The 14,661-nt window shown below is 44.8% G+C and overlaps 1 protein-coding gene, 1 long non-coding RNA gene and 1 other non-coding gene across 3 annotated transcripts in view; 2 read left to right on the forward strand and 1 right to left on the reverse strand.

Annotated features, from left to right (window-relative positions):
• The first annotated feature begins 2,140 nt into the window (after positions 1 to 2,140).
• On the forward strand, positions 2,141 to 4,988 carry LOC117026589 (uncharacterized). The gene is made up of 3 exons (XR_004423789.1): positions 2,141 to 2,612; positions 4,198 to 4,355; positions 4,750 to 4,988. It is a non-coding gene; the product is annotated as an uncharacterized LOC117026589 (long non-coding RNA).
• Positions 4,989 to 9,965: 4,977 nt separating this feature from the next.
• CEP85 (centrosomal protein 85) overlaps positions 9,966 to 14,661 on the forward strand; it is a 28,606-nt gene continuing 23,910 nt past the window's right edge. The window contains exons 1-2 of the mRNA XM_033115208.1: positions 9,966 to 10,102; positions 14,555 to 14,628. Of these exons, the coding sequence (XP_032971099.1) occupies positions 14,574 to 14,628 (55 nt within the window). The 5' untranslated portion in view covers positions 9,966 to 10,102; positions 14,555 to 14,573. The remainder of the gene's footprint in view (positions 10,103 to 14,554; positions 14,629 to 14,661) is intronic.
• LOC117027915 (U6 spliceosomal RNA) lies at positions 11,260 to 11,366 on the reverse strand. Its single transcript, XR_004424029.1, has one exon. It is a non-coding gene; the product is annotated as a U6 spliceosomal RNA (small nuclear RNA).

Raw genomic sequence — 14,661 nt, forward strand, 5'->3', positions numbered from 1 at the left:
AGTGTTGGGATGAAGCTTCTGTTACCTTCAAAACAGTGCTTAACTTATGGGCCAGTATTTTCCAAAATGTATTTTGTGAGACGCCAGTACTATGGGATTTCAATAGACATTACGCTAACAAATATATTGGAGAAATACTGGATTAACACAAAACCATTTCTTGACTGCAGGACTCGTCAGAGCCTTTAGTATTTAATATTCCACAGTCCACTGTGGACTCAAACATCAGATTTTTAAGGCATATTATTTTCCTTAAAAATCTGTATTTTCCAAGAGTGTCTGTCCCCAGAATCCTCATGCTGAGGAATGGTTATGCAACACCTGTTGCTGAGGAGAGGAATTCAGATGGGAGCTGAGCAGGGCTGGGCAGGTAGAAGTGACCAGGGTGACAAGTCCAACCCAGGGGGCATTTAGTCAAACTCTGAAGAGGTGCTGGCTCATTACAGGGCTGTCTCACGTCAACAAAGTCTCCTGGTGAGACCAGGGTTACGTGCCCACTTGTATAATGCTACATATGTCCCTCCACAGAAAATATAAAGTGTATCATTGTGTTTTCATGCACTGAGAACAATACAGCTATTTTCAACGTTAATTTTTTCAAGTAAGAGCATGGACTCTGCGAGACAGACTGCCTGGGCTAGTAGCCTCATTTTCTTCTTTGGGGATAATAAGAGCACATTTACTTCCTACTGTTAGTGCTGGAGTGTTAGCCTATATTAATATTATTATTTGGCCCTCCATATCACAATGTACTATTTTTTTGTCCTATTTACTATTATTTTTTGTACTATTTTTTTAAATTTTCTTTAAAAAAAACATTTTTTTTTAATTGGGGAATGTTGGTGAACAATGTGTTTTTCCAGGGCCCATCCTCTCCAAGCCAAGCCGCCGTCCTTCGATCTAGTTGTGGAGGGCACAACCCAGCTCCAAGTCTAGTTGCTGGTTTTAAATCTTTAGTTGCATGGGGCGCAGCCCACCATCTCATGAGGGAATTGAACCTGCAGCCTTGTTGTTGAGAGCTCACGCTCTAACCAACTGAGCCATCTGGCCACCACTCTGGCTGCTCAGCAGCAGCTGGTTGTCTTCAATCTAGTTGTGGAGGGCGCAGTTCACTGGCCCGTGCAGGAATCGAACTGGCAACCCTGTTGTTCAGAGCTCACGCTCTAACTGAGCCATCCGGCTGCCCCCACAATGTACTATTGATTGCAACAGCACAAACTTATGTGACTGGCTTAAACTCTGCCTCCCCGCCCCCACCAACACACACTGGTACAAAGCACCTTCTCCTTAAATTGCAGCCCGTCCCTCTGACCGAATATGCCTGCCAAGATAGAAACAATGAGCTTTTTAAAAAAGGAAAGGGGAAAAAAAAAAGGAAAGGAAAAAATATCTTTAAATTCAAAGTGATAAAAGAAGCCCAAAAAGGTCTTACAGTAGTATTTCCATTATTTTTTAATGACTAACTGCTAAGCAGTTGATCCCAAATTCAATAGAAAGGGTGAAAGGAGCAGGCACAGAGACCGGGAGGGTTAAGTTTTAACTTTTCAAGCAGCACCCAAAAAGCACTGGTGTTTGACATGGATCAGGACACCTTGTGGTGCCTGTGGCAGAAAACCAACTCTATTGGCTTGAGCAAAATAAATATATTTCAAAAATTGGAAAATATGAAACCAAATAAAACAAAATTTGTTGGCTCATGAAACGAAAAAGTCCTGAAGAGGACTTGAAGATTCTGACCCCTCTCCCTCGTGGCTCTCAAAGGAGGTCCCTCTCTCCTCCCTCAGCTCTGTTTCTTCAGTTTAGGTCCCTCAAAATCACCCCAAGACCCAGGCTACCTGTTGGAATTGAGAGGAAAATCAAAGAACAAAACAAATGAATATCTCCAAAAATAATCTTGCCAGATACGTAACAGAAACCAACCGGCTGGCTAAGGGAAAACAGGAAAGTTTATTATAAGGGTGTGTGATGGAGGCTAAGGCTCCAGCCAAGTTCTCCAGGGTCTAGGACTTGGAACTGTGACAGTGGCAGGAACCAGGGAGTCTCCTTTCTCTCTTCTCAGTCTTGCTTTTCCCATTTGGCACTTGCACCTTCTTTGTTCCTCTCTCCACACACTGGCTTTTCCTGTCTCTCGGCCCACATAGCAGAAAACGGCTTTCTCACAACTCTCAAGCTTTACATCACCTCTTTTTAGGCCCAGTTCCTGGGAAAGAAATTGGGGGCAGATCAGCTAAGGCCAGGGACCAGGACCCCCCAACGCAATCAGGGTCTTACCTCCTGTGAGGGAGACATTGTGGGTTGGGCTGACACCCCCACAGTGTCTCCTCTACCCAGATTAAAACTAGTACCCTTTCCCATGGCATCATCCCAGAAGCCTCAAGAGGCCCTTGCCCTGGTTTTTGTCCTGCAGAACTGTCCAGGGAGTTGGTGGCCCTGCACTGCAAGTGCAGAAAATTGAGGTGGGCCTGAGCAGCTGCTTCCTGAAGACTCGCCACTGGATCCTGAGGGAAGGCACCGTCTCAGGATGCTCCAGTGTCAGCGAGATAGAGGAGGGTCGCTGTGTCCAGGTCTTCATGATGGAGAAGAAGGAGGGTATTTGTGGACTCCGCCTCTCTGTAAGCAAGCTGGGAGGGGCTGCTGGAGAGGAAGGGGGAGGTATGTGTATGTGGTAGGGTGGGACTGGGAAAGGAGTGATTGGGCGGGCACCAGCCCTATTTCCATCTGGCTGAGGAATAATTCTCCAGAATGGAGTCAAGTCTTAGCCAACAGATCAGTCTTTTGGGGGCAGGGAAGACCATTTCCCCCATTAGATTGGGAATGCCCTTATAGATGGTACCATTTTAATGGATGGGGATACTGATTTCCAAACTTGTTGGCTACAGAACCCTTTAAAATAACAATCACAGCCAATTTTATTAATGTCTTACCATGTGCCATGTGCTGTGGGTCAAAATCTCTTTTTTTTTTTTACATGCATTATCTCATTAAATCTTCATAATAATCCTGTGAAGTTCTCATTTTACAAATAAGCAATTTAAGGCTCAGAAAAGTTGAGGGATGTTCCCAACTATCACAGCTAGTCATTAACAAAGCTGGCTTGTGCTCCTAACTGCTCACCAGGTCTGCTGCCTCCTTTCTTTGGAAGGGAGCTTACATGAAAACGAGGTATAGGGTCAGCCGGTTTGCTCAGTTGGTTAGAGCACGATGCTCATAACACCAGGGTTGCCCGTTCAGTCCCCACATGGGCCACTGTGAGCTGCGCCCTCCACAAGTAGATTGAAACAACTACTTGACTTGGAGCTGATGGGTCCTGGAAAAACACACTTAAAATAAATATAAGTTAAAAAAAAGATATAAAAATAAATATAAAAGCAGGGCAGCTCTGATTGAATGGGGGAAGAGGACCAGTGAGGACCCTGCTGGGTCAGCTCTCCCCATCCCACACCCCTTCAAGGAGCCTCTGGGGCTCCCTGGGCTCAGTTTGAAAACTAGTTCATCCTAAAGGAGTAATTTAGTTCTTTCCAGTGTCTACCATTAGCCACCCAGAGATTCATGGGGTCTCTTGCTTAGGTCATGGATCAGAGTCGGCAGTTTCAACATGGAACAGTTAAGTCCATGGCTATGCTCCTAGAACTCTCTCAGTGTTCTTTATTTAGGTTGGTGCAAAATTGCAGTTTTTGCAATTATTTTTAACCTTTTAAACCGCATTTACTGCTTTATTTGATAACAACAAAACAAGTCATTTTGACTCTTTTTAAAAATCCTATTGAAACAATAGATATATGAATCTTAGGATGAGGACCAAAACTTGGCAATTTTCACAAGCACCCCAGCGATTCTTTTACTTATTGTTTTCCGAGGGATTCTAAAACTTACACTGAAATTTGAGAACCACCAGCACAGAAGTTAAGAATATGGGCTCTGGAATCAGGCAGATGTTGAATTCTGGCTCTGTTTCTTGCTGTGGGAAGTCTTTTATGTTTCTAAGCCTCAGTTTGCTCTTCTGTAAAATGGGACTAATAACAGAACCCTCCTCAGAAAGTTGTGGTCAGGTCACAGTGCCTGGCATACAGTATACCCATGCACTCAATAAACGTGGGCCATTACTTTTATTTAAATAAACAACTCGCAGCGAATGAGGATGGGAGAAGTTTCCATCTGGAGCACTGAGAGTAACAGCTGCTTCCCTGTCTTTTTTAGATCAACAGCAGCCACACCCTTTATTCCCTGGAGGACCAGCATCTTCCGGATCCCCCTGGCTTCACCAGTACTGACTGCACAATGCTCAGCCTCAGCTGCTTCTATCCTCTGGTGGTGAACGTCAGGCAGACCCACCCCTACCCAGTGGTCTCCTTCCCGTGAGTCAGCTACATCTTGGACTGGGCCTAACACCCTCAGGATGTTGGCCTGCCACCCCCACACTACCCCCATGGCCACCTACCAATCATAGAAACCTGTTAGATAGAGAGACTCAAAGCATTAGTGGAAGAAAAAAGATGCTTCTATGAAGTAATGCATTACGGGTTATTTACGTAAATTACCATGTAGTAGGATGGCTTGATGGCTTCAAGGGTCCTAGATCTGGTGATCTATGAGGTGGTCCCTCACTTTTTAGGAGGTCCAGGAGAAAGGTTAGCAGGTTTGCTCCTCCTCTTCCCTTATTCTCTATGGCTACCAGTGCTCAGTGACCTCAGGTGCAAGGCAGACGGTAAGTGTCCCTCCCTCTGGAGTCTCATTCCCACCCCTCTCCAGATATAGCACCATCCATGTTCTGGGCACTGGGGACACCATCATCATCCTGGGCATATTCACGGACCTTCAGCTCTCATCTCCACTTGAGAATAGACCAGTTCCCCTTGGCAAGCCTCTCTAAGTGGTCCTTAGAGCCACAAACAGTGATCCAGACAGATTTGCCCTGGTGGCCAATGAGGTCTTTGCCAGCACCAACATCTCCAGGACAGGAGCTGTTAAGGCCTCCCCCCCGCTTTGTGAAGGAGAGGTAAGTGTTTGTCAGGCCTTGATATCCTTGTGCTGGGTGCTTTTGTATCTACGAGCACAGATCCTCTGAATCTCTCCTCTGTATCCCTAGTACATAAAAATTGGGAGAAAGTAGTACTGGGTGAATGTTTGTTGAATGAATTTAAGTGTTATTATTGTTATTCCTATTTTGCAGATGAGTAAATTAAGGCACAGGGAAATTTAGACCTGTCCAAGATTACAGACAATAAATTACATTCATTCCTTTTATTCTTCCCTCAAACAATTATTGAGGGCCTACAATGATAAAAGTAAAAAACAAAAACAAAACTAACATTCAGAATGCTATACACTATGTTATACATTTGACATGCATTACATTTAATAGCTAATAATTGCTAATACTAACACAGCATTTACCCCATGCAAGTCACTGTTCAAATCACTTTGCATGTATTAACTCATTTAAGCCTCACAACACACTGAACGAGATAGTTATATTTTATAGATGGAAGAACTGAGGCTCAGTTCACACAATTGGTAAGTAGCTGATCTTACTAAGTGTTGGGGACACAGAGATAAGTAAGGCTAACTCCTTATTCTCAATAGCTCATGGTCTAGGGAAGAAGCTGGGTCTCCTGATTTCTGGGTTGTATTTCATTAATATTAACAACAACTCTTCACAGAGCACAGTGAATCATTCATTACCTCATTTATTCTGAAAACAGCCCAATGACATACTATTTCCCCCACTTTGCAGAGGAGGGGATTAGAGAAGGCTCAGAGAATTAAATTTCCTTCTGCCCATGGACTCTACACCACAGGTCTATCCAAATATTACCAGTTATAGTGAAGGGGTTACATTTAGGTATTGTCACCTCAAAAACAGTCACTATGACAATATTGTGGACAGTTCAGATCACTATTTCTGAGTTCTTTAGTTCAGAAGTTTTGATGTCTGTCAGAGTTTGCCACTAATCCCTACATTGCTACCAGTAACTGAGGTTTCCTTTTTCAATTGGAGTAGTTATTGCTAATAAGTGATCACTGATAAACTATGCTCAGTCAAGAGACAAACTTTATTGAAAGGAGAGAGCCTTAGGAAAAATAATAATAAAGAAAAATAAAAGGTCATCTCGTCATGAATTACTACCACCACACCATCAAAATAATAGTAGCAAGGAGGAAAAAGGGAAGGAGAAGAAAAAAAAAAGGGGGGGAGAGAGATGTTTTTTAAAAGGAAGAAAAAGAAAAGAAAGGGGAAGGGGCAAAAATATTGTCTTCCTCTCAGGATAGATGTGAGGATGAAATGAAATAAGGCATGTAAAGTTCTCAGCCAGTGACCCAGCATCTACAACCACACAGGGGACAAGCACAAAAGGGGAAATCAATGTTTGTCCATCCACACCGCGGGCTCCTAACAGAGGGTGAGGCTGCCTCTCCCCACAGCTGTCCAGTCAGCAACCGGCTGCTCTGGCGTCTTCGGGCCAACGGGGCCTCTCTGGAGGTAACGCTGGCCTTCAATCTGTTCCGATTAACCAGTGATCCGCTCTACCGTTGCACGGCCGAGTGACCGTGTGTGAGTGCCAGCCGGTAAGCAGGCAGCCCTGAGGTGGTCCTGGCCGTCGCTGCAGCTCGGGGGTGATCAGCCTGGGAGCCGGGGAGCCGGACTCCTCGCAAAGAGGTTGTTCTGGGGGCGGGACTAAGGAGGGACCTGGAGGATGGAGGTCCGGGGGACTGGCCTATCCTGCCAGGGGCGGGGCTGAGGGAACGGCTTGTGGAGGTGATTGACTTAAAGGGAGATAGTTTGGAGCCCAAGGTCTTGTGGATTGGTGAACTCACAGGGGCTGTCGAGGGTCTCCCACAAAGACCCGCCCTAGTTGGGGTGGGGAGGAGCTTCACCGCCCATATGCTTGTGTCTCCCGCAGACCTGCAGTTAGAAGAATCCTCCTGGGAGGAATGGAGCCTGGGAGATCCCAGAGCAGGAGGACCCGGAAAGCGGCGCTGGCTGGGTGGTGTTCGGGCCCATCCGAATAAACGGTAACTGGATCATCCGGGGGCCTCCTTGGCTCCTCTTCCAGAATCTCCCACTGACCTGCTCTGAGACCATGACCCTTCACTGAGCCCCCTTCTGCCTTCATGCCCTCGCACTCCTTCCTAAATCCAAGTCTCCTCCTCAAGCCCATATCCTCCTCGGCTCCCCCTCTGCCCCGAAGAGGTCCCCTTTCCTCACCCGGTCCTCTTGTGACTCATTAAACTCCTAGTCTGAGTCGTCTCTGCTTCTCTCCTCCCATTCTCACCTTTCCTGCCACATCAGATCACTCTTCTCCCAGTCTGTTTGTCCCGTGTACCAGCGTGCTTTTTGTAAATCCTGCTTGCTGGTCTGGAGCAGTCTTTCTCTTTTTTCTATTCCACGAATCCTCCCAAGCTCCCACCCTCAAGGGAAAGCCTATCTCCTTAGTAAGTCCGTTTTTATTAGAGGCAGAAGGTTCATCATATCCCTCCGAGTCCCAGCTTCAACAAGGGACCAGCCCTTTTGCTCACTTTTGATGAAATGATGGGAGCGTGCTGGCCTTGTCCTGTCAGGATGGCTTCTCAAGCTCAATCTTTCTATGTGGTTTCAGAGTCCAGTGCCTCCCGCAGCAGGAATTTGGCAGGTATGGCACACAGGGATTGCTGTGATGAAGTTCTGATGGTTGCACCAGGGCAGGGAGGTACACAATGGGTTCTGGCATGTGCTGGTCTTGGATCCTGTTTCTGTTCCATTCTGTGACTTGGGAGAAGTCAGTTTACCCTCTCAGAGTCTCAGTTTCCTTAGCAGTACATGGCAGAGTTGTCATTGTGGGGTTGTTGGTAGTCTTACGGTCGAGGTAAGAACATCCAAACCTGTAGAGAATTTTTACGAGTTTATTTGAGCCAAAACTGATGACAATTGCTGGAAAGCAAGATCTCAAATGCTTCAGAGAATTCCAATTTTGCAGTTTCTTTTGTGCATTTGAAATTAAGGAGGGGATTGCATTACAGGATAGTTAACAAGGTGATGTGCTCTTGAGGGTGGTTACCACTTATTTTTAAGGTGTGTTAACCTAGATAAACAAAAACAGGGCTTGCTGAAGGCCAAGAGAAAGCTTTTACTACATTTATATGCCTGGGGCCTAACCATCAGGACCTCCCCAGTTAGGTATTTATGATCAGACCATCCTGTGAGGTTACTTAGAACCCCCTTTTCATCCATAATAGTTTGAGTTTTATATCTCATCAAAACCTGATATAAACCTGATATCCAGAAAAGTTTTAGGGTAGGAGTTGAAATTTCAAGATAGGGCCAGACAGGTGACAATTGAGGGCTTTGAGTAGGGTCCACATTGAACTAGAGAGTGCATTTCATTTCTGTATCTCCACCTGCCTCACTCCCAGTCCAATGGAGGGTCTGGCACACAGTCCCAGGAAAGCTTTGTTGAAAGAATTCATGAATGGATTGCTAAATAATTCCCCAAAATGGAATATCTAAGCATAAAAAGTTCCCAGTCTCTCAAAGCCACCTAATTCTGTTTTATAATAATTTTTTTCTTTCCTGCAGGATCCTGGATGGCTATCTTTCTTCCGATGGTGATAAGCTGGATGCTGGGATAAAGTCCTGCTGATACCTCCCCCAACTCTAGCCTTTGGCCTCTAGTTGCCTGAGGCAAGGGTGGGGTGAAGGAAGATTTAGGGAGGGACAACTACTGTCTAGTACCTTAAGGTGTGTGGCCTCTGAGCCTCAAGCTGTGTTTCCTCATCCCAACTTCCCATCTTTGTCTGGAACTCCTCCAAGGGCAGGAATGAGCAGGATTGAGCTGCTCAATATTGTAGGGCCGGGGCAGAGGGTATGGCCAATAAACAGCATGGAATTCTACTTTGTCTGACTCCTTTTCTGCGTAATCTGACCACAAAGCTTCAGCGCTTTATGAGGAATGGGGTGTGTATGTATGAAAAGTCATTTTATTCTCCATGGGTCTTAGTTCCCCCATGTGTAAAATGAGTTTTACCAGATGATCTCTGCTTCAACATTGGGACTCTATGACTCTTGTTCCAAGGAGAGTTCCTGGGCCTTGACCAGCTGGTCCTAAATGTTCTTTCTTCTGCAGAGTGGGCAAGAGGTATTCAATTTCAGAATTAGGATTAAATGTATCCATATCATATCCTGACCGTTAACTATTTCTAACCGCCTGGTAAACTCCCCCTTTCTAGTAGAGGATGAACACAGGCAGCAGTGTTTGTGCTATCATTTATTCGTTCAAAAGCAGCTTGAAATCTACTATGTAGCAGTTCCTGTGTTAGGCCCTGGGAATTCAGCAGTACACAGGACAGTCTTTGACCTTAGTGAGAGGACAGCTGAGTGAGTGCAGGAATAGGTTGTGTGGACCAGGCTTTATTAGTTAGCAGAGCTGGCACTTTCACAAAATCCCAAGAAGGCCCTGGGCCTCTGTTTGTTGTTTTGCTTTTGAAATATTTTTTATTGATATCTATGATCATTTTAGAAATGAATTTCTTGGGAAATAATTTTAATACAACCAACAAAATAAAAGTTAAATTTAACAGTCTTAACATTTCATTTGCAAAAACTTTTCTTGTCATTTAATGCTTTAATTTAAAGCATTTAATACTCGCAGTGACCCAGACCACACCCTAACTCCTAGTCACACCCTGACCCCCAACTTCAGGTGGCAGTACTGTCGCGGGTGGGGCAGGTTGAGTGGGATTCGGGGACGATTTGCCTTGGCCGCCAGCTTCTCGATCTGCACATGCCCAGTAAGCTACTCCAGGCTTGGATGAACTGGGCTCCGCCCAGAGACCAGATCCAGCCACGGGCAGAGAAGAAGGCTTGGAGGGGCGGTGGGGTCATGCGCAGAGAGATCCGTCCGCTCGAGGCGCTGAGGGCAGAGTGCAGGGGCGGGACACCGGCGTAGTCCGACTCCTGATTGGTCGCAGAAGGGCAGAAAGGGGCGGGGCAGGAGCAACGCGCGACCTGGCGGGTGTGCAACGGCCGTTAGGCTAGCTGAGGGACGAAATCTCCGCCTGCGGCCGACGTGGTGGCCGCAGTTGGTACCCCTGAGTGAGGCATTTCGCCATCCGCTATCAGGTCCACGTAAGTCCTCCACGCCTCGGGGCCCCAGTCGGACTGACAGACTCTGCCCCACCTTGGAGAGCCCCGGAGGAGCCTCAGACACACGCGACCTACCTCAGGGGGGGACCGCGGGAGAGCGAAAGCGCATGCGCAGAGCGGTTCTGCGGTACCCCTGGGTCTCACTGTGTGGGCTTCCTAAAATAATGCCCCACACCCACCTCCTCGTGTTTCAGTCTCCTCCCCGCCTCTGTCGTCGTTCACTCCACAGCAGTTGTACCTACGTAAAGGACTGGCCAGTCGCCAGAGGGACGGCAGTAACCACGGTCCTTGCCCTCATGGAGCGCACAGTCCCGGGAGAAAGTGGACGTTAAGTGGCTGATTACTCGGTTAGCACTCAGTAGTGTAGGGTGGAGAAGTACTAAGAGCACAGAACTGAAGGTTCTGATGTAGTCCGAGAGGGCAGGGAGCCCTGGTGGAGGAAGTGAAGTTTGAGCTGAGATTTGAAGGATGAATAGAGAATTAAGGTTGGGGGGGCCAAGAGCACTGGTGAAGGCCCTAGCCTAGGGTTCTGAGCCGGGGCGATTTTGCTCCCTAGGGGATACTGCACAACGTCTGGAGACTTTGATGATCACAGCTCAGGGATTGCTCCTGGCATTTAGTGGGTAGAGGGCCGGGATGCTGCCAAACATGCTGAGGTGTACAGGACAGCCCCCACAACAGAGACTTAATCCGACGGTACTGAGCTTGAGGAACCCTGCTCTAGACATGGAGGAGCTGGTGCTTTGGATGAACTGAAAGTTTAGTGTGTTAAAGCTTATTTGGTCAGTAGAGGGTATTCAGCACTTCATTAAAATAAACCGGAAGGATCAGAGTCCTGTTTGTCTTTTACGCCAGTATGTGTCCACCACATGGCACAAAGCCAGGCATATAGTAGGCACTCAGTAAATTTTGGTTGATGTATTGACTACTGTGTGCTAGGTAGGGGAGGAGCCGTGATACAAGGATGAATAAGAGAACCCTGCCTCATTACTTGCCCCTAGGCCTTGTCTATTTTATATTGGTCTGGTGGTGGTGTATGTTTCAGGACTTGTTCTTTGTAAAGGCAACTTCTTGGCAATGATGTGGCTTGTTGTTGTTTTTTTTTGTCGTTTTTTAAATTTTTATTATTACTGTAGTTAAAAAGTACGGAATGCTTCATGAATTTGCATGTCATCCTTGCGCAGGGGCCATGCAAATCTTTTTTGTATCGTTCCAATTTTAGTGTATGTGCAGCCTAAGCGAGCACTGGCTTCTCTTTCTTTAGACCTGGTTTAATGAATGATCAAGGCCATGAAAAGAGTGTGATGGTGTGAGATTCTTAATGTGTCTGTATCAGCTGTCTGTATCCCTTCAAATCCTCTGTGGTTCTCTCAACAGCTGCCAAGTGTGACGTTCCACACCAAGATTATAATTCTTCAAGGGGAGAAATACTTATAACAGTCAAAATTGAGTTCTTGGTTAGCAACTTGGGAAATAAAGCCTGGGCGGTGACCAAGGGCAAAGTGAAATTATATGAACTGCCCCTGCTCCTAACTGCTCTGGGGCTTGCAGATCTGGCTGTGTTTGAGGCAGAGAAACTTGTGATGCCTTAGTAACATTCTTTACTTCTCTTTGTCACACACAGAAAGAATGTCGATTAGACTTCTGTAACATTAGAGCTCAATCCTGACTTTGAAGGCTCTTCCTAGCCATATGACCTTCACCTTTCTAAACCTTTATTTTTTCATCCAGGAAATGATAATAATGGTAACTACCTCATACATTTGATGTGAGCGTTAAACATAAGACATGATACCTACAGAGTGTTTAGCACAGTGTTTGATGGGTAGTAAGTACTGAATGCATGTTAAATTTGTTGAATAAATGAATATTTCTATAGTTTAAAGGGCTTAGAAGAGAACCCATCGATGTTGGGTGGGTTTTTTCTGTCTGCCTCCATTCATTCCTACCTTTCTTTTTTTTCTTTTTTTTCCAAAAAGATTTTATTGGGGAAGGGGAACAGGACTTTATTAGGGAACAGTGTGTCCTTCCAGGGATTTTTCCAAATCAAGTTATCCTTTCAATCTTAGTTATGGAGGGCGCAGCTCAGCTCCAGGTCCAGTTGCCGTTGTTAGTTGCAGGGGGCGCAGCCCACCATCCCTTGCGGGAATCAAGGAGTCGAACCAGCAACCTTGTGTGGTTGAGAGCCCACGCTCCAACCAACTGAGCCATCTGGGAGCTCAGCGGCAGCTCAGCTCAAGGTGCCATGTTCAATCTTAGTTGCAGGGGGCGGAACCTACCATCCCTTGCAGGAGTCGAGGAATCGAACCGGCAACCTTGTGGTTGAGAGCCCACTGGCCCATGGTGGAATCGAACCTGCAGCCTTTGGCGTTAGGAGCACGGAGCTCCAACTGCCTGAGCCACCTGGCTGGCCCTGGGAGTTCTTAATTGAGATAGAATTCACCTATCATAAAATTCAATTTTATGTGTGTACAGTTCATTGGTTTTAGTATATTCACAAGGTTGTACAGTCATTACCACTATCTAATCTCAGAATATTTTAATCACCCTGGAAATAGTTTCTTTTGGGGGAATGGAGAGTGACGGCTAATGGTTATGGTTTCTTTCCGGAAGAGAAACCATATCCTATCCATTAGCAGTCATTCTCCATTCCCCCACTACCTTCTTAGTCCCTGGCAACCGCTAATATACTTACTGTCTCTGTGGATTTGCCAGTTCTGGACATTTCATATAAATGGAGTCATACAACATGTAGCCTTTTGTTTGGCTTCTTTAGTATAATGTTTTTAATGTTCATCTGTGTTGTAGCATGTATCAGTACTTCATTCCTTTTTATAGCTACACTTAATTATCCATTCATCAGTTGATGGACATTTGAGTTCTTTCTACTTTTTGGCTAGTATAAATAATGCTGCTATGAGTATACGTATACAAGATTTTATGTGGACCTATGTTTTTATTTCTCTTGAATATATACCTAGGAGTGGAACTGCTGAATCATATGTTTCAGCAGGTAACTATGTTTAACTGAGAGTTCTTTTGTCATCCTCTTTTCAATTTATCTGAATTTGGAAAGGTATCAGAATCTAGTGGGCCTATCATTTTGTTCTACTTTAAAGAAAGGGATGAAGAAAAAGATTTTAATATTGACTATTTGATATTACTAGTAGGTAATCCAATCTTTTTGTGTCACCGTTACCACACTGAATGATACTAGCCATAAATTGAAGGTTTTATGACTGAAAAAAGCTTCTTTTACCAAGTATAACGAAGACCTGAGATTCCTGTTGTAAATGCAGTGAATTAGTGTGGGTTTGGGTTGTTGTTACTAAGATAAAACTATAGATGTCAGTAAAGTACATTAGAGGAATAGTACCAGATAGCCCTTTTTTCCCTTCCAAAGTTTGAATTTCATCTCTAAGAATTGTTCTGTCGGTAGAGTTGGTCCCTGCTCTTAGGAATTCAAAGTTTCTAAATTTATACTTTATCCTCCAGGGACCATACTGTGCCACCTTTATTGACATAAACTGCCAAATATAATAATAAAAACATTAGTAAAGCACTTAATACATGTCAGGCACTGTTGTAAGTTAATTCTAAATGCTTTAACATGAATTACTTCCTGTCTTTAGCTCATTTTTATATGAAGGAACTAAGGCACAGATATTAAGAAATTTGCCCAAGATTATACAGTGAATAAATTGCTAAGTCAAGTTTTACACCCAAGCTGTCTGATCAAGAGTCCATACTTGGAACGACTTCTCTGTACTGCCTCTCAAGTACTCTATAGATTTATTATTTGCTATTACTAGTTAGTTAATTAAAGCTTTTGTTTACATAGTCATCAGACTTCTGCTGAATTCTCAGAACTGACCGTTAGATTCAATATAAATGTTTTACGGAGTGGGGAAAGGGGAAGAAAACCTCATGTTCCCAGTTGAGCAATGGGGTTCTGCTACTGAGAATTATGTCCATATTTATGCATCATATGACATCATATCACTGGAGGAATCGGAATTCATTTTATGTTAATCATAATTAAAGCTATAATAGTTAATTGTTAGTTTGGTTACTTAGTTCTTTCTCCACCCCACCACCCTTCCCATCCTGTCCCACGGCTAGAAGATCCATGGCAAAGTTTATTAATTAGAAGTAATGTTATTTTTATTTTTTGCAACAATTGGGGTTCTGTGACCATATAGGATCAGTATTGGGAATCTCTGATTGGTTCTAGGTTTTTCTCCTTGCTTTAGGAAGAGAAGTAGAGGCGGAGTATTGGGAATTCGTTTGCCTTAAAAAATATCCTTAGGAGTAAAACATGTGGAGGAATACTTGAATACTCTGTGGTTTTGACAGTTTCGGTTGAATGGGAATGAGTTACAGGGAATTAAAAGATAGTGGAAAGATCTGACTGGTTATTCCTTCATTCTGCAGTTGGCTGGAATAACTGTTGATGGCCATGCAGGAAAAATATCCAAGTGAGAGGATCTCTCATGCCACTTCACCAGGTGAGTAGTCAGTTTTCTGGGTTAAAATCTGAC

Source organism: Rhinolophus ferrumequinum, chromosome 9 (assembly GCF_004115265.2).
Source record: "Rhinolophus ferrumequinum isolate MPI-CBG mRhiFer1 chromosome 9, mRhiFer1_v1.p, whole genome shotgun sequence".
Taxonomy (NCBI): Eukaryota; Metazoa; Chordata; class Mammalia; order Chiroptera; family Rhinolophidae; genus Rhinolophus; species Rhinolophus ferrumequinum.